This window comes from Pezoporus wallicus, unplaced genomic scaffold, assembly GCF_028554395.1.
Source record: "Pezoporus wallicus isolate ANWC-B61680 ecotype Strahan unplaced genomic scaffold, APGP_CSIRO_Pwel_v1 contig_6566, whole genome shotgun sequence".
NCBI lineage: Eukaryota > Metazoa > Chordata > Aves > Psittaciformes > Psittacidae > Pezoporus > Pezoporus wallicus.
Window position 1 is genome coordinate 2,959,020 of NW_026638763.1, and position 18,824 is coordinate 2,977,843.

The 18,824-nt window shown below is 47.2% G+C and overlaps 1 protein-coding gene across 1 annotated transcript; it reads right to left on the reverse strand.

Annotated features, from left to right (window-relative positions):
* Positions 1 to 554: 554 nt before the first annotated feature.
* LANCL1 (LanC like glutathione S-transferase 1) lies at positions 555 to 18,006 on the reverse strand. The gene is made up of 9 exons (XM_057412304.1): positions 17,842 to 18,006; positions 17,496 to 17,613; positions 10,030 to 10,237; positions 6,549 to 6,684; positions 6,081 to 6,227; positions 4,343 to 4,525; positions 3,749 to 3,925; positions 3,394 to 3,466; positions 555 to 2,529 (listed from the first exon to the last, which is right to left on the reverse strand). The coding sequence occupies exons 1-9, from the start codon at positions 17,923 to 17,925 to the stop codon at positions 2,453 to 2,455; spliced, it is 1,203 nt and encodes a 400-aa protein (XP_057268287.1). The 5' UTR covers positions 17,926 to 18,006; the 3' UTR covers positions 555 to 2,452.
* Between the last annotated feature and the right edge of the window lie 818 nt (positions 18,007 to 18,824).

Here is an 18,824-nt window from a genome sequence, read left to right on the forward strand (position 1 = left end):
TCCCAGCATGTTGACAAACCATGTGGATGACCCCCTCAGTGCCATGGGTTAGTGGTGGCTTTGGCAGTACTGGGGAACAGTTGGACTGGATGAGCTTAAAGGGCTTTTCCAACCTGATTGATTCTGTAAATGTATCCTTCCTCAGATGCTTATTTTGGGCAGATATGCTGCCTCCTCCTCTACTGGGTTTTGTCTTCAGTCACTTCACAATGTTGTAACTCTTGGGGTTTAGATTTCCTGGTCTGGGTATAGGTTTTCCATTCAGGCTTTTTTGATGCAGGGGACACTGTGGCAAAGGGGCTCAGGCATTCTGGGCAGGAACATGAGAAACCTGAGTTGTTCTTCCCTGTAAGAAAAAACTTATTTAAACATAAAATCTCTTGCAACAAATCAACTGCACGTGCTGGGACACAGGGAAAAATGTGAAATACTCTTCACACTCAGGGTGGGTGGGAGGCCAGTGAGCCCCCAGAGCAGCTATTGTGGCATCTCTTGATCTCTTTGGACATGAATCCTCATCATAAAGCTGGGGGTAAAAATAACACAAAGTTCAGTAGTTTTGGTGTTTTTATTAAACAGTGCTCCACAAAACACTTGTACACCAATACGCATGGACCCTGATGATCCCCTGACCATCAGTGTACCAACCCTGGGACTTGATGCTGCCATGGCACCAGGCTGCAGGAACTATTTCCTTTGCAGCAGCAGTGCCCAGAAGAAACCCAGGCTCAGAGCAGTGTCCTGCACTGCCATCACACCAGCCAAGCCGGAAGGTAACTGACAGCAGACCTCATGTCCTGCAGGATCCTACCCCCAAACTGTCTGATTAGCCAAATCCTGCCCTCAGGGCTGTGCTTCCTCCTTTCCAGTCACCTCCCTGTGTTGTTTAGGCTCTGTGAATGACAGGGAAAGGTTTGCACGAGCTTGAGGCTTCCAACAGGGATGCCCAGCCCAAAGCAGATAGAGCTTCTCTGCATTTCAGGCCGTCTTTGGATGAACTTTGAGAAACATGTGATGGCAGCAGGAGGCTGGGTTTTGAGGAAACAAGTAGCCTTCCAGGAATGGTTTCTACTCTTTGCTGGAGCAGCCCATCCAGGAGGTTCTTGAGGGTCTGCCTATGCTGTGGCTAGGCTACCTTGCATTCAAGCACATGGGAGCTAGCTGTGTTAGTGTGGCAGGTTTGGTCCTTCTGCTTCACTGTCACTGGTGCAGGAGTGCTGGCTTGGAGGCTGCTTGTGCAGGCTGAGGAGCTGCTCTCAAACAGCATCAAGCACTATGGCTGCATCAGTAGCTTTTTCACTGTGCTCAGTGCTTAGCTTATGCTCAGTGCTAAGAATGTCCTTTACAGGATCAAGTCCCTTGCAAGTATCTGATCTGCTCAATGGGTCAAACCTATTTAACCTAGAGCAGATGTTCCAGGTGGGTAGATGTGTGGTTGCATATCAAACTACAAGAAGCAGTAACAAGGCAAACAAGTGATTCAAATTATCCAGGTTCAGAAAAGCTTATAAAAGCATGTAAACAACATCCATACAGGGAATAGGTTAAAGGTGGCAGAACTCAGTGGAATACGTTGCTTTTCCCATGCTGCTGCTGGTGGGCCTGGAACCACCTCTCACCCATCATATTCATATACAACTGTAACAAAAGACTTCATAAGAAACCTTCAAAGCTAAGCAGAAGAGACCACACCAGCAAGCATGCTTAGCTCACTTTTGGAGTTTACCATTAGATGATCAATGGCCTTTTGCAAGGTTTAGCGTAACATGGCAAATAGGCACAAAAGCCAGTGGATTATTTGTCTGTCACTGGGAAAAAGTGCACAGAAGTTATACATAGCCTTTGTCTTTAAAGCAGGTAAGTGGAAATTCAGGACAGACCCAGCTGTGCCACTTGCAATTTGATGTTTAAAAAACATATACAAACTCTCCACAGCCCATCACATTTGCTTTATGTGGAGCAGCCCAGATACTGAACTGCCTGTTCCCTGGGTGTTCAGGCAGGAAACTCTTACAAGCAACTTGCAGGCCAATAGTCCCAGTTTTTCATCTTTTGTTTTCCAAAGGCAACCAAATCCCTGCTAGTATTTGTCAGCACAAAATAATAAACAGCGAAAGATGCATTCAATAGAAAACTTTCACCCAGGAAACAGGATACAGGAAATGGGATACAAAAAACAGCAGAACACTCTAGCCAACAGAATACTGTGTATCTTCTCCCTGCTCCCACCTGCAGCCCTGTGTTTTTAAGACACCAGCCAAACCTGCATTCTGTCTTTTAAATGGAAACAATGCAATGAGATGACTAGAAGTATTAGAGAACTCAGCATGCCCTCAGGAGGATGGGTTTCCCTTCAGTTAGGTGAACAACAATGACTTCGGAAGGAGAAAGCGGATCCAAACTGCATTTCCAAGTGCAGACGGATTCAGGCATGAAACTGCCAAGCTCAGATTTAGAGTTCAAATGCAGGGAACTTGGCCTTGGTTGGCACCAGCAGGTCAGCAAGGAAATAAATCGTTCCAGCCATTCCTGAGGGTCAGAAAACACAACGTGCTTCAGAGAGATTCCCCATGGGCACCCTTCCTATCAGGGGCTGAATGGGTCATAAAGACAGAAGAAAGAAAGATGTTTTCAGATGGTCCTAAATGACTTCCGAGGTCTGAAGTTTCACAAACAATTTAGGTATGCCAGTGGGGAAGCATCTTGAAGTTCATCAGATGTTGGAAAGCACCTGATGGATCTTCCCCCCCTCCTGCTTTACTTACCCACAGGTTTAACAATACGACTGTCTATGCAAAACTTTGGACCCTGTGACATTGCTGCCTCAGGTCCCTGCTGAGGTAACTGCCCTTGTTCCTTGGCCTGTGGCAAAGGCAGGGAGATCCCTGTTAGCTGAGGAACCTGCTCTTTCAGCAATACCAGGTGATGGTGGATTTTGGGGGGAACTGTTAGCAGGAGCCATAAGGTGCCAATAGGAACCAATGAGTCTTATAAAAGCAGCCCCATTTGTTACTCACTCACCTTTGGAATGGCACTGGAAAGCTCATGAAGGATTTTAATCCTTAAAAATGCATGGAAAAGAGGCTGTCCAAGAAACCAGGATACAGATTACTATAAGGCAGGCTTTGGCCTGTACCCATTACGGAATTCCCCTTGACACCTGCGTGCAGGATTTGTACAAGAGGCCAGAGAGGACAAGATGCTCCAGCTAAGACAGCCTGTGCTGAAAGCAGACTGCTTCTGGGAAAAAGGGTAAGAACAGGGAATACAATTTCCTCCCCATCTTCTATACTGACTTTTGCAAACACTTCAGTGGAGCATGTATTTGGGTTTCTTTGGTGCTGTACTGGCTCAGACCCAGGAGCAAAACACAAGCCTAGAGATGAAGGTTACCTTCAAAGAGAGAGAATGGAGTGTCTGGAGTCCGGCACCCATGCTGGCCATAGCTTAAACACCACTCTGCAAACTGAGGAAAGAGGAACAAAAGGTGTTCAGGTTTTGTTAACAACAGATCTTACAATACCACCTTCATCCTCACATTATTCCTTCCAGAGCAAGGCTTCTGCAGGATGTTCCTGCTCTACAGGCTGTCAGACAGTGACTGTGCTGCTGAAGGACTACTCTGGTGGAGCTGCTCAGATCTGAGCTGCATCTCTGCCACACTAGAAATCGGATTTCAAAGGCAATGGCAGTGATGTAAAAGGTAGAAGAGAATGATCCCCTCTCCCTTTCTCACACAGGCTCTTACCTTGCAGGCCCTGTAAAGGTATTTCATGTTCTGAGTGAGGTTATACAGTGCCAGGAAGCTGTAAGCATTGCCAGCTGTGCCATGGCACAGTCCATAACCTTTCTTCAGTAACCCATACTGCCAGATGACTTCTGCACACTGCAGGGCATCATTTAGGTACTGCTGTTCCCCAAAGACCTGTAGAGACAAGAAATATTCCCCCTTACTGAGGCAATCTCCTCTATACAAAGAGCATCCCTGTGTGATGGGGAGGCTTGGGTTAATTGGTCGCTCTCCTTCTGAAGTCTTAATGCTATGACTTTGCTCTCTACTTTAAAGGAGGATGGTTTTGATATGATGAATGGGGCTGTGTGATCATTACTTTGCACACTATTGTCACCAGTCAGCTGCAACAGGACACCCCATGCAGCTGATGGCCATTTTCAGATATAATTTTAAGAGACTGATTTCTCTATCAGCCAGTGGTCCCCATGGGATGATTTCATTTTAACCAGCAATCCTACTCTCAGGCAGGCAGGGTCTCAACAGAGCTTTCTCCATGATGGAGTTTGACATTTAGGGATTCCTAAAGGGTCTCTGCAAGATTTCCGGTACCTTGTAGGCCTGGAGAAGCATGTAGATAACACCTGGTGCTCCGTGGCACCAGTGCACGAGTAGGTCTCTGGTGTCATTGATGCAGGGAGGGTAATTGCCAGATGGGAACTTGAGCTGGCAGACGTAGTCCACGCTGGGTTTTACTGTGTTGTGCAGTTTTACTTGACTTACTCCAAGGCCAGGCTAAGAGACAGAAAGCATTAAATCAGGCAGAATTACTGTTCTCTCTATCTCCAAGAGGCCCAAGATCTTCATGAAAGGCAGAAACAAAACCAATTGTGGTCATGGTCCCCTCTTGCTCCTTGTAAATGAAGCACCTTTTTCGTTCAGGCTTTCACACATCACAAATACTCACTTGGCCTGAGGCTGCTCTGCCCTTCTGAAAAGACTTATCTCCAGTCATATGCTTGCACCCTCAGAGACAAAGACTGCCCTGGCATGTAATCTAGCCCTCTAAGGAAGGGTGCTTGCTGCTGCTTCTCCTGAATAGTTTCAGGTACCCACACTTGGAGTAAAGACAAAAACTGTCTAAAATCAGAATTAAGTATGAATAGAAGGGCATCCTTTTACAAAGGCCTGTAGGGACAAGGGGAATGGCTTTAACCTGCTAGAGGGGAGATTGAGACGAGCTCTTAGGCAGAAGCTCTTCCCTGTGAAGGTGCCGAGGCGCAGAGAAGCTATGGCTGCCTCATCCCTGGCAGTGTTCAAGGCCAGGTTGGACAGGGCTTGGAGCAACCTGCTCTAGTGGAAGGTGTTCCTGACTGTGACAGGGGTTGGAAATGAGTGAGCTTTAAGCAAGGGGGTAACTTCACTGCTGACCTCAGATGGAAGCAAGGGAGTGACTTCAGTGTCCTCTTCTAATGACACTGCTGCATATGCAATCTGTGCAGCTTAATTTCCCACTGCAGGCTGCACTGAGCACTCCAATCTAAGGATCACACTGTTCCCAGGTTGAAAACTTGAAAGTTAAACATCAATACTTGTGCTGTAAAACTATTACAGATAAAAGTTCAATGCTGTCCTCTCCATTATTTCCTGTGTTTGCTTCCCCCAAGGCTTTCTGTGCATCCTGCTTGGCTGATCCTGGTTCCCTGTACATCATACAGCTGAGAAGTGTGAAGCCCATGCAGTATTTTATGGGAGACTTACAATGATTTAAAACATCAGCCTGGGAACAAGTGCAGGGACTTGGTGCACATTTGAGCTCACAGTGTATTGCTGCCTTCCCTGTTCCCAACTAGCTCTTCTGTACAGCTTGCATCCGCCTCTTGTCAAATCTCCTTCTGTTTAAGCACCACCAACCACTCCTTCCTCTCTGAGTCATGTGAGGGGGTTATATTCACAGGAACTCTGCTTATCCTGTGTATGGGCTTGAACTTTGAGGGCCCTGAAGCAAAGTACTTGAAACCTGGTGGCATATTTTCCACCTGCTGTGAGACTTGGGTCTAATAAAAGATCTCACCTATTTCGATGAACATTGCTACGCTAAGATCATCTGCCTTGCTCAGTGGGTGCTCTTAATGCTTTGAAAATGCAATGTTATTTATTGCTGTTGTTCTTCTAAGAGCTTAAGCACTGTAAATTTATGCACAGCGACCCACAGAGGGGAATTACCACCCTAGATACAGGCCCTGATTTGGAAACAAAGGCATTTCCCACATCCCTATGATGAACACAATCTCTGCTGGTATAATGCAGGTCACATTTCTCTACGCCCCTCCGCTCCAGTGCCTTTTACCTGCATCAGATAGTAGTAAATCCCAGCCAAGCCATGGGCTGCTCCTACATAGTACTCCTGGTACCACTCATACATCAGTGGGCTCTTTGCTGTGAAGTTCCTCCTTTTGGCCAAGCTCTCTCCTGAGGCAACAACAGCTTCACAGACCTGTGGATGGGAACAGGTGCAGGTGAGGGAAATGCTGCTGCCTTGGACACAGCACAGTCAGTATCCCGACCACAACAACAGAGTTGGTTTGCTGCCCAAGCAGAGGGAAGAGTGTGGGTGAGGGAGTTAAGTGTATGGCCTAGGGATTTATATGGATGGGGGGGTGGTGGTGCTTTATCCCTTTGGAAGAGCAGCAGGAATACCATGGTGTGCTATATACCCTTGTTGCCACCGTTCTCTACATCTAGCATCGACTTTTACCTGCCCAAAGATGAGCTGCATAGGAAGGGACAGCTAAAAAGTCAGAGGAAGCCATAGTACCTGCTGAATATGACTCTGAGGGATCTTTTCCTCTCCGAAGTGCTTGTTCACAAACATCAGTGCATAGAGATAGCCCATGCGCCCGTACAGCAGCTCATCTGGCACTCGGGGGTCAAGCTTGTGAAGGTGGAGCAAACTGCAAAGATAAATTCACATGGGAGAGATTAGAGGCCACTCAAAGCCACTTAACTAAGCAGTGAGACTGGAGCTCAAGACCATGGTTTGTTCCTTCATGCTGCCCACACCCTGGGAGGTGTCAGTCCCGTCTCTGGGTCTCAGCCTTCCACCTACGCAAGGTGTGAAATCCCTCCTTCCGCTCTGCTTTTTGTTTGGCTTATTGCTTTATTCTGCACAGATTTTACAATGTACTCATACTATGTGCTTGGTTACTTGTGGGGAAACCTGGGCTATAGGAAACGTTCAGCATACAGCTGCTGACTGCTCAATTCAGCATGAATTACCTCCCTATGGTGCTGTTGACAAGGCAGACCCTCAGCCAAAAATGACTGTTTTCAAGTAAAACTGCTATCTGTTTAACTTGGCTGTTTGAGGAATGCTAAAAAGTCAAACTAGTGCTGACAGGATGTGGGAAAACTCTCACCTCTTGTGCTTATAAATCCTGATAGGAAAGCACCTTTCTCTCCATGCCTGCAAATAGGGCTCTACTGTCAGTGGAGAAATAGGTGTCTCCATGAGCTAAACAACTAGGTAAGAGGTGGGGAGAAGCAGCTGAAAATGATGTTTAACATCAAGCCTCTGTGGTACATGTAAGCAATTGTCTCTAGGAAGAGCTGAGCAGTAGTGAGGACAGCCTAGCAGTGAGTGCTGTGGGCTGTGACTGTGGTACAACCCCACACCGAGGGGGTTGTTGCAAAGGAAAGAAGCAACTAAACATCCAGAGTACCCTCAGAGCAGAGAGAGGATGCTGGGCTGTGACTCCCCACAGCAGGAAACTTTCCCTTGGCAATGGACTCAAAGTGAGCAGGGATATTGAAGGAGAAAGCAATGTCCCAGAGTGGATGGGCCTCGTCTCCTCCTGTATCACTTGAGACGTGTACTGCTCCATGCAGGAGATTTCTCATGGATTAAACCTAAGAGACAGATTTTACATCCAAGACTAGGAGGAGTAAGCACAAGGTCCCTCTCTCAGCTGTGTGGCCTGCAAGGAAAGCCCTGCTACCTCCTCATGTGCCCTGCCCCCAAGTCCGAGGAAAGCAGATGAAGTTTCCAAGGAGGAATAGTGTTTCAACAGATGGACTCTCTTCTGGCTGGTGATGTTGTTCAGCTCTGAGATGTCAGGAAGATGTCAGGTGCAACAGAAGGAATGGATGGGTGGATAAACAGTAATACCCGCAGTAGGGATTTTCTGAGGTCTGGATGTGAGATCATTTTGTGGGGAGATCTGGAGCTACCGTCCTTGCTCCATATGTGTTACTGCTTCTAACTCTAGCTGCTTTTTCAGGCAGTATCATCAGGGGAGGAAGCCTGCCAGTGATTTCTGGGTTTGAAATGTGGCGCAGGGCTGCACGGCATGCGTGCAGCAAGAGACGCCTGGGATGCTGCTGGACTGACTGCATGCACAATGCATTTCTCAGGTGTGAGGGGGTAAATCAAGGTCCCTGAAAGGAAGAGCCACTCCTGCTCACATATTGCCTCAACTGTCAAAAATCACTAGTTTCTGGCCCCAGGGCAAGCGAGGCAGCTGTAGAGCAGGATGGGATATTTGTATCCACCAGCTCTAAAAGCAAACCTTTGACCTTCTGAATTGGTGTAAGACTGGTGGGAAAAGAGGACTCCTGGACCATGGCTAAGATTTTCACAGGCTCTTGGAAAATGGGCTGCCCTGAAGCACTAGTCTCCAGAGCATGAAAACACATTTGTTGGTCATGAACTTATTTAGGCAAGAGCAAGGAGCTAAGGAAAAACAAGCTTCTGTCTATTCCACTGCAGGTAAAACCTGGCTGATCGATTCTCTCCTCGGGCTCTGTAAAGATGAGGTGCTTTAAAAGACAATAAAATGGAGAGAGGCCTTCCTTCTCCCCAGCTGCAATGGAGGGGAACTTTCTATGCACCTGCACTGCATAACTTAGCAACTGTTCTGTAACTAAACAGCATCCTCCAAACCCATTTAAGAGTTGTGATTAAAGGCGCTATTTCTCAACAAAATCCTCTCTTTTTAAAGGTAGCATGGTCAGGTTAACTGCTCTGGGAATTGGTAGCACACAAGGACAGTCTAACTGCTCCTGTGAGAAAGCCACGCTCGTCTTACTGCCTCCCTTCAAAATGCATGAAGAAACCAATTTCCAAGGCTCTGCCTTCATCGTGCCATTAGGTGGCAGTGCAGAACTAATCATGAGTTTCCATTCTTCCACAGAACTAACTGTAGGCAGAAGGGATACAGATACAGAAGGGAGAGCTGCTACAGCAAGAATTAGGGATTTTTCACAACTTGGGGCTTATGCATTGAGCACAACTGACCAGTACTATTTGACGGATTAGATCCTTTTTTGTTAGCATTTAATCATAGTGAGTCACACTACTCACTATGGGATTAAGCAAAACCTGAACCATAGATTATTTCAAGGACAAAGAGGAGAGTTCTGTCCTCAGACTGACCGTATCCATGTAAACCAGGGCATTAAAGGGTGTTCAAACCATACAGGCACCTGATTCCCACCCATGGCTTTCTTTAATTGCTACTATGCATCACTTGCTCATGGCTGTTTAAGGGCACTCAGTGTGTTCTGAATCGTCAGGGGTTTTGTCTTGGTTTTGTGCTGACCACAGGTAAATGGAAACTCTTTACAGGGCTGTTTCTCACATTCTTAAAGCTGATCTCCCTTAAGCAAGAAAAGCTTGCAACTGCATCTCCTTTACTTTCTTCCTTCCTCTGCCACATGCTGATCTGACTGTAGGACTGCTTTATTTGTCCTTTTTTTGTCTTAAGTACCCAACAAAAATACATTTGAAAATAGTTGAGGAAAGGCAGGAAATAGAAAGAAATGAATCATAACCAGCTGCATTCAGCAGTTGAAAGGATGCTGTCAATCTTAGGTTTAAGTCAAAGTCAACTAACAAATAGCAAGTGGAAGCAAGTGACAAAATTTATCTAATAATCCGACCACTTTCCTCCTCTTCATCAGAATAGCTGCAAAGCTAAATTGAAGGGTTCTGAAAATACATCAAACCTCACCTTCTGGGGTTTAATTCAGGCATTTTTGTCTTCCTGTGTTGATCGGAACTATTTTTAAGATAGCAATAGCAGCTGAACTTGCTCCCCAGCCTGCAGGCTGCCAGGCAAGCACGTCTGTCCTTGAGCTAGCTCTTTCCCTAGGGCACAACTAGTTTGTGTTACTGGATTATCCCACTCATAAGGTTACAAAAAACTTATCCAGGCTTGGCAGAGAGTGCCCGGTACAAGCCCAGACCAGCTCTATGAGCAAGAGGAACACTAGGTCCAAGACATAACCAAGCTTTTTACCGAGTGATACAGTCCTCTGACTGCTTCTGGTTCTGCAGTTTGTGGTAGACAACAGCAGCTACTGCCAGGGGCCCGGCATCTCCACACAAGAATGTGATGGATCGTCTTGTCAGACAGCTCAGGCTCTTCTTTACATACTCATGGGCAGCTTGAAGGTAGGCTGGGTCTCCATACACATCATAGAGGTGCAAATACAGCACAGCAATGCCTGCAAAAGGAACATAAAGGTTGCACTCGCCAGAAAAGTTTACCTTCCTTGCTCTCTGTCCTGGCTGTTGAACCTAAAAGCCCAGCCTCATCTAGGGCATAAGCCTTCTAGACAGGTTTCTTGAGCACATCCAGGGGCATAACCCATAGCTGCACCATCCACAGCTTCTTTTCCTGCTTTGTGACCTCCTTGTACTTGATGCTGCTTATGAGTGGACTGCAGGTCAAGACAATCAGCAGTGTGTGTGACCCAGGAGGATCTGATCACTGGTCAGTGCTGATCCTGGAGGACAGCAGAGCTTCTGATACACAGGTTAAACACAATTCAGCAAGGAGCAAAAGATAAGATCTCAACAAACCCACCTAAATCTATCAACTGTACCTGCGACTGTTGCTAAACAGTGGAGGGTAAAGAAAGAATCATCTCTGGGCAGGACAGTACTTGTGGCAGAGTAGAACTGGATTGTTATTATCCTTTATTTTTTGCCAGGCCATGAGGTACAGGGCTGGGTCTCTTAGCCTGGACTGGATTTTACAAGAAGTGACACATCATCAGCACTTGGGAGCAGCACCCATAAGACTTGGCTTTTCCCCACCACCTCACTCCCACTGGGAAGCACCAGTAAGGTTGTTACAGCTCTGTGGACATTACCCCCTGCTGCTGAGCAGGTCCCAAGCCCTACACCAAGGACTGGTGTGCCCTACAAAAGTCAGGGCTGCTTGACTCTCCTCTGTGGTACATCATTCATGCAACCAGCCCTTGGGTGAAACATGAATAGCTACCTGGAATGCTGGAAAAGGCTGTGTGGCTCTCCCTGGAGGTTTTCAATGGGCTGGCCCGATACAGAAACAACTCTGCTACATCAGTTGCTGTCCTTTGCCTGTCTGCAGCCAGCTCTTGAAGCTTTTAGTAGGTGACTGAGGAGTCCTTAGTCTGTGTCTGAAGGGTCTGCCACATTTGAACCATCCTTCAGATCTGGAAGGTATCCTCAGACACGCACAGAAGAAAGCTATTGGCCTACATTACTTTGAGAAAAGCTTATTTCTCCTTTTACCAGCATCCATTTCTAAGACACTTCAGCTCCTGCATTTAAGCCTAAATTAATACAGCCCATCTCTGCAGACTTTGCTGAGGTAAGGTAAATGGGGACAAGATGCTGCAAAATTAATTTCCATGGTACTGAGAACAATTTTAAATGTAGGTTGTTTTCTCATTTTGCATGGGTAATCTCCAAAGGCTCATGCTATAGACAATTCAATTCCACGTGTATATTAAGGGCAAGTTTCTATTTCCTGCTGAAGCTAATAACCTTGTCCTCTCTCTAAGCAGTTCAGTGTTAGGTTAGTATTTCTAGAGAGAGCTCAGACGTACGGTGCCATCACTCAAGTGCATAAGGATGTGCATATGAAGCCCATCTTTAAAGGGGAACCCTCCTCTTCCAGCTTGCAGATGATTTATTTAGCAGCTAGCACAGCTTCTAGACTTTAACAGGCCTGAGAGCTGTCTGAGCACAATGTGCACTCTTGACTTACCTGCTTTAATATACAACTTTGTGCTTTGTAAGTAGCTTCTATTCCCACTGCCATCGTACCACCCTTATTACATATGTAACTACCACACTAAGACCACTTCCAGAACTGAATTCTTAGAAAGTCAATGTCTCAGCATTGTTTTCCTCTGCCTTCTTTTGCCTCTCCTCTTTTATAGTGTTTCTCCCTCCCTTTCCTCCAGGCCCAAGCATCTTTGGGAAAGGCTCTGAAGAAACACTGACCTATACTAAAAGATGAAAGGGGTAAGTTGCTTCCCCAAATCATTCATTTTCCCTTTTACTTCAAAACCAAAGGCCTTATAAACTGAATCTAAAGCAAATTTCCTCAATTCAGTCCTGAAGGAATTCATACACCCAGGCTGATTAGAAGGCCCAATGCAGTGCTGCTTTCAGCCCGCTGCGTGCTCTATTACTAGGAGCCCCAAAGTAGGGGAGGGCAGGCCCATGCATGAAGAGACAATGTTTAGACATGTAGAGGAATACAAAATGCAGTCAGCTGGGTGGGGATTCTCCTATATCCTGTGTGCCAAGATACAGGAAGTGTATTTCAGAGCTTGGAGACAAGAGACTTTCCACACCTGATGAACTTGGCTCAGTGAGAGTGTTGTTCTGCAGAAGCTATTCCACAGATCCCTCTAAAGTAATACCTTCTTCACTCTGACTGATGGGGTGTTTGGTATGCAGTAAGTGCTACGCAAACATAGCATCATCATTCAAATGTGGCTAGATAAGCAGTGGATCTGCTCCATTTCTGTGTTCAGCGTCTCAGTTGGAAAAGTGACCTATTTTTGAGACCTCTGAGTCTCCTGGTTGCTTCCAGCAGAACAGTGGCTGCCTGTGGCCTGCTACTGCCAAAGATGTATGGGCTTTTATCTGTTTATTGGTTACTCTTGGACCTTTTTCTATGTAGTTTCTCCAGACTTCCAAGGTTTTTTTGCTCCTTGAAGTGCATGAAGCCAAAATACTGCTACATAGCCACGTATGAAGGAGACTGTATCAGACATCACTTGATGGTGCAGGACTGCAGCAAACACATGTGCTACTGGCATATCCTTCAGCAGGGCTCTGATGATTGAAACTGTCACCTCTAGTATGCAGGAAGCCAATACACTGGAGTGTTAATGCTTGAGGTGCTTGCTCACTGCAGGGAATGAGGAGGCAAAAATGAGTTCTGCGTGTCTCTCACAAAACCTGTTTATTTAACATCTTCAGTAGGATAGTCAACATCTCTTGCCATCCTGTATGAGGAGTACTGTAGATGCAGAGGGGTGATTTGCCTTAGAGATTTCTTCTTAGGTGGGCAGAGGAGGAGACTTAAATCTACATAGTAGAAATGGACTTGTCTGCACCAGTTGGCTAGAGCTGATGGCCCTGACTTTCAACATTGGTTTCAACAGAGCAGACATCACTGGAGGTACCAGAAAAGTTCTTGCTTGAGAGCTAAAGCTCTATAGCAGGGTGAAAGAGTAGCTCCTCCAGATGACTGTTCTGCTGATCAAAGCGCAGTAAAGATGCACCTCAGCTTCCTTGCATTACCACTGCAAACAGTTCTGCTGGTGGGAGAACAGCAGTAGTGAGACAAAGCTTCCCCTTCACGCTGAACAGAGAGGATAAAAGTGAGAGGTGTCAGCACCACTGCAGTCCCCTTGCTGACAGCACCAGCAGATATGTCCATTAGGCTGTTCTGAACATGCCTCCTTGTCCATTAGAAGCTAAGCTGCAAAGTGGTCCTTTCACAAAAGGCACTAGGTTGTCATAAGAGGATTTCTTGACCTAATTTGGACCATTTCAAAACCTGCCATCTGCAGTAATAAAGAGCTCTGAGATCTTGCACTGATCCAGGGAAGTAAGCACCCTCACAGCACAGTGTCTAACACAGAGAGCAAAAGTGGGAACCCATCTCTGCACATAGTGATGGAGCCTGATGTCATTTTAATGAGTCAGGCATGGGGTAAGTTACAGAGGGGGTGGCATAGCTTTACTGCCCAGCTCAAAGGAGAAGAAACATCTTTTCTGGTGCAGACACATGGGATATTGTATTTATAAATACGTGCCAAAGCCATGCTGAATGGGACAATGAGACATCTCTGGAGAACTGTATTATTCCATGTCCAGAACTGTCTGGTGACCCACAGGTGCATTTGACTACTGCTTACTTTTCTAGTGCACCGTGGGACATAGGGCATTCCTTAGGGTGCCTCAGCTTCTCCAGCCTTAAAACCTGCATAACAAAACTTCTTTTGTAAAGCAGAAGAAGCATTTCACTAAAAAAAAAAACAACAAAACCAAATGAACAAACAAACAAACCCCAGCTCAGGCCAAATCAAAACTACCCATTACCTCATCATAGAACCCTGCAACATGTTAGGTTAGAAGGGATCTATGGAGGTGATTTGATCCAACCCTCTGAAAGTAAGGCCAACTTCAAATTTATATCCCATTGCTCTGATCCTTGTCCAGTCAAATACTAAGCCCAGAAACAGAGATGTCACAAAAAAACAACTCACCAAGCACTTGGCAGCAATGTGGTTTATGTGGGTGACACAAGGCACTCTATTCTCTCTCATCAAATGCAGCCTCACTGGCTCTTACTCTGTAGGGATTGTCTGAGGATTTCTGTTTTCCTGAACAGAACTCTCTGTTGATGCAATTTCTCTGGGTTCCAAGATGAAAACAAAGATATTAAACTAAAATGAAGGAAAGGGTTTTTTCCAGAAGCTTTCCTGAACTGGTCTGGTCAGGATTTCTATCCATTCTTAAATGGCTTTTATTTCATCTGGTGTGTCTTTTGAATAGCCCTTTCAAAAGGTAACTCAGCCCTGTTCCTTGTCTCCACTTGTCAGCCAAAAGCTCTGGATGGGGCAGGCCAGGTGGACTCATCAGTCTCAGAGGCCCTCAAGCTCCAAAAGCCACAACTGCTAGAGAAGGGAATGCTCACATGGAAAACAAGTTCCCAAGGCACTGCCATAATGTGGAGGAAGGGGAATATATACCTTATATATACCCTTATATACCATTTCAGATGGCAGATCACCTCATTGTCTGAAAAGGACACAACAGTCCAGCAGGCACTGGACTTGGGAGCTTCCCAGGTTCTGCAGTCAGCTAGGTGACAGGAGTGAAGTCAGTCGCCTTCCATTCCCTTTTCATTGTCTCTGCTTCCAGCCAAGGTAGTCTTTGGTGCAAGGCCCCATGCACTATAAGAAATACCAGCACACAGAGTATGTGCTCTTCAGCATCCTCATGTGAAAATCGATGAGGTAGCTGTACTTCTGCCAGGATTTGAACTGATTCTGATCCAGGATTAGCTGATGGCAGTTTACCTTCCCTCAGTCAACTCTTTGATACCAGTGAAACAGATTAAGACCACAAAAACTCTTACAGCAGTCTGGCTAAACTGCTTAAAAGACAGAACATAACAGCCAAATCTGGTCTATACCCAGCCACATACCTCGTGCTGCCTATGGACCTTGGTCTCTATGGAGAACTGAATGAAACTAACAAGCCAATTCAAATCTGTTTTGAGGGCATTCAGCCGTATGCTGGATAATCTTGATCCAAAATGTGTATTTACTGCCTCTGAGCTGAAAATATAAATTCTTCCCTCCCTCTGCTCCAACTTCACGTGCCAAGAAGCCGTGGCTTCCCTAACACAAATGCTGGCTGGAGGAACAGGGCTCCATCAAGTGTGTTGGGAAAGAAGCAGGCACCAAAGTAAAACGCCAGCATATGCTGTGTATTACTGGGTGTAATGTAGTATACTCAAGTATGTTACATTTCACGCAGAGTTTGTGCTGAGAGAGCCATATTTCAAATCTCTCTTATTAGCAGCCACAAGAGTGTGGGTTGATTTCAGACTGCTGGGCAATGATTTACATGAGAAGATACTCAACAAGCCTTTTCTACATAAGCAATTACAAGGAAAAGCTGCTGTCTTGGCCCAATTAATTTTGTCTCCAGGAACCAGCACTGAATAAATTAATGTAGCCACGATTAGAAAAGAAGGGAGGGTGGCAAAGATACAGTGTAATATCTGCAAACTTCCCTTCGCTGGCTGGGACCTGCAGGAAATCTGCCTACAGGGTTTTTTCTAATCCTATTAGCCAAGGTAGGAAGATTGTGTTCCAATGGGGAATGATCCCTAGGAGGAAAAGAGAAGAATCCTTCTTGAGAAACTCCCTTCCAAATAACAGTGAGCTGAAATCCTGACAGTGCTCTCAAACACTGCTTCAACAACTGCAGTTACTTTCCAATATGAAGCTCTTTAAGACACCCTAAGGAAAGGAATACAGCCTCTGGGCTTTCAGAGTACTCCTAACATCAGCTAATTGTCCTCCTCCTTTATCTCCTGGCGAGAGATAGACTACCATCATACCAAGTAGTACCCTCGTGACTTCAGACCATCTTTACATATGGGGTGCTTCCCATCTATGGGGACCTCAGAGCAGGGTCACACAGACTGTAGGACTGAACCTGCCTCCCAGTGTAAAATCAGCAAGCACTGAAAAATAAAACCCTTATAAATTAACAGGCAGCAGCAGACTGCTGTCAGGCAGCAACTGATGAAAACAGTGTTCTCCCACGCTAGAATTTAATACTAGCATCCTAGCGTTTCTTAGGAACTGCTCTAGAGTGCTCTCAGTCTGTCCACCTTACTAAAATTGTTAAGCTGTCATCGAGCTGCAGTTATTTTAGCACCAACACAACAAACACCATTCTGCCAAGCAAACTGTTGGCATCAAGTTCCACAGGATCCAAGCACAAGCCAGCCACACCCAGATCATCATGTAGAAAGTTGTCCTTTAGGATTGCAGTGCATTGCCAAAGGAAAAAGGCAGCAAAAAATCTCGCAGTAAGCATGAGAATAATACAGGATTAACTGCAAGCACTCCAGAGTCCCTCCCTAGAGTCTGGCTCGGTGCAGAAGTCAGGCAAGCTGACAAAGCACACAGCACTAGCCAAGGATCAGGCATCAGTGAAAGGTGCATGCTCCCTGGCTCCAGTGGTAGGAATAGGGAGGGGAAGGCAAGGCATGCTCCCAAGGAAGGAAAGCCAGGTTGAAAATGCAGAACAGGAGAAAAACAAGCTCCTGGAAGCTTTGCAGACAGAACTTAGCGTGAGGAAGGCTTCCATCCTTCATTATACTCACATTTGCATTTCTGCTCCCTCCAGCAGGTACTGGAGCAGAATTAGCCCTGGCTATGCGGAGGGGCACTGCCTGAGGAACAGGAATGCAGCAACCTGCCCATCAGACAACATCATGAGGTAAAATTCAGTCCAAACAGAGAAGGCAGACATCATCTCAGGCCTTAAGTTCACCGCTGCCATGTGCAAGGACTAAATGATCTACCACATGCATCTGCCTACTTCAGGGAGCACTGGTTTACTTGTCATCATCCTCACTGGGACCAGATTTGGAACTAGTCCCTTCGAAGGCTCCCATGTTTGCTCTCTGTTGTGTAAGTTTGACTCTATTAACCATGAGAAGGCCCTGCAATGCTACAGTCTCTGCAGCTTCAAAGCCGCTCCAGAAACAGGGAGTCCTGGGAAAGTCAGCCTCTTATTCTAATGGTTTAAAACACACAGAAGCAGCACCGTTCTTGACTGGTATCTACGCTGATCATTCAAACCCTGTGATCTGCCTTGGCCTGAACCTAGAATTCAGCTCTGGAGAGCTCCTGCTCCACATGATCTGCTCGGCCGCACTACCTGCCCAGCCAGTGTATGCGGTGCAGTCCTGCGGGTCTGCAGACTTGAGGCCCCTCTCCATGTGCTGGAGCAGCTCCCGGATCTTGTTATTCAGCCTCTGCGTGAATTCGGGGGTCAGCTGTGGAAATAAAAACCCCCAAGCTACTAAATACGAAGGAAACACCATCAGGCGGGTGGGGTTTTGGTCAGCTGGGGATGCCCGCAGGGAGCACAACCGGGCGCTCTTTCACCTGACAGCCCCCAAGGGTACCTCAGGGCCGGGCTGGCTCCCGGCTCCTCAGCCTGGCTTAGCGGCCCGGGCGGGAGCAGGCACCTCCCGGCCCCAGCCCACCGCGGCCACACTCACCCTCCCGGCAGCATCGAAGTAGCCGGTGGCCAAGGACTTGTCGTAGTCGGCATAAGGGTTCGGAAGTGCCCGCTGCGCCATCATGGTTCCGCCGGCCCCGATCCGCCTCGCTCCGCTGCGGCCCGCCCGCGCTCCGCCCCGGAAGGCGGCGGGTGTCGGTGTAAGCGCCGTCGCTGCTCCCGCGCTCCGCCGTATTGAGGCGCCGGTGCGGGTCGCGCCCTAAGGCTGAGGGAGCTGTATGGGGGATAGGGAGCCCGGTGTGGGTTAAAGGCCTCTTGCAGCCGCCTCTGCGGGGTTTAGAGGCGGTTTTCGACTCGTCCTGTAGGGTTTAGGGAGTGATTTAGGGGTCCCTTGCTGCACCTCTAGGGTTTAGGAACACATGTTTGTTTGCTGACCCTGTGGTACTTGGGGTCCTACGTTGCTGGCTCTGCGGTGGTTAGGGAGCTGTGTGGGATTTAGGGGTGGTATGTCAATGCTCTGTGGTGTCTAGGGGTCCCGTGTGGCTGTTTCTGTGGTGTTGAAAGTTCCGATGAGGCCAACGTTGTGGAGTTCAGGGAGCTCTGTGGTGTTTATGTTGATGGTTCTGTGAGGTTTTGGGGGTCTTGTGGTTGGTCCTGTGGGGTTTAGGGCTCCCAATGTGGCTGGTCCTTTGGTGTTCAGGAGCTCTGTGGTGGTTGGGGTTGCCATGTCATCAACTATTTGATGTTTAGGGAGCCCTGTGCAGTTTGTTTTGGCTGTCGTTTGGGACTTGAAGGCTCTGTAGGGGTTTGGGGCTTCTTGAAGCTGGCCTTGGGGGCTTTGAGGTCTTGTGGGGATCGGCACCGTGGTGGGCCTATGGGGCTGGTGGCCGTATGCATGTGGTGGCAGAAGGTCATTCCCAGGAGCGCATGTCGGGCCCTGCTCCTCTCAGCAGCAGTAGCTCCTCATGCAGGTAGGGCCTTGATGAGGGACAGGAGCTCTTCCTTGCTGCCCCTGCTGAGCTG

Bases quoted from the DNA above. Each gene is read 5' to 3' on its own strand.
- LANCL1 (XM_057412304.1), bottom strand. From the start codon at position 17,925: ATGATGGCGCAGCGGGCACTTCCGAACCCTTATGCCGACTACGACAAG. The intron at 3,926-4,342 runs GTACCGGAAATC...TTGTCTCTACAG, and splicing joins TGCTTCTCCAGGCCTACAAG to GTCTTTGGGGAACAGCAGTA. The intron at 2,530-3,393 runs GTAACCTTCATC...TCTGACCCTCAG, and splicing joins TCCATTCTCTCTCTTTGAAG to GAATGGCTGGAACGATTTAT.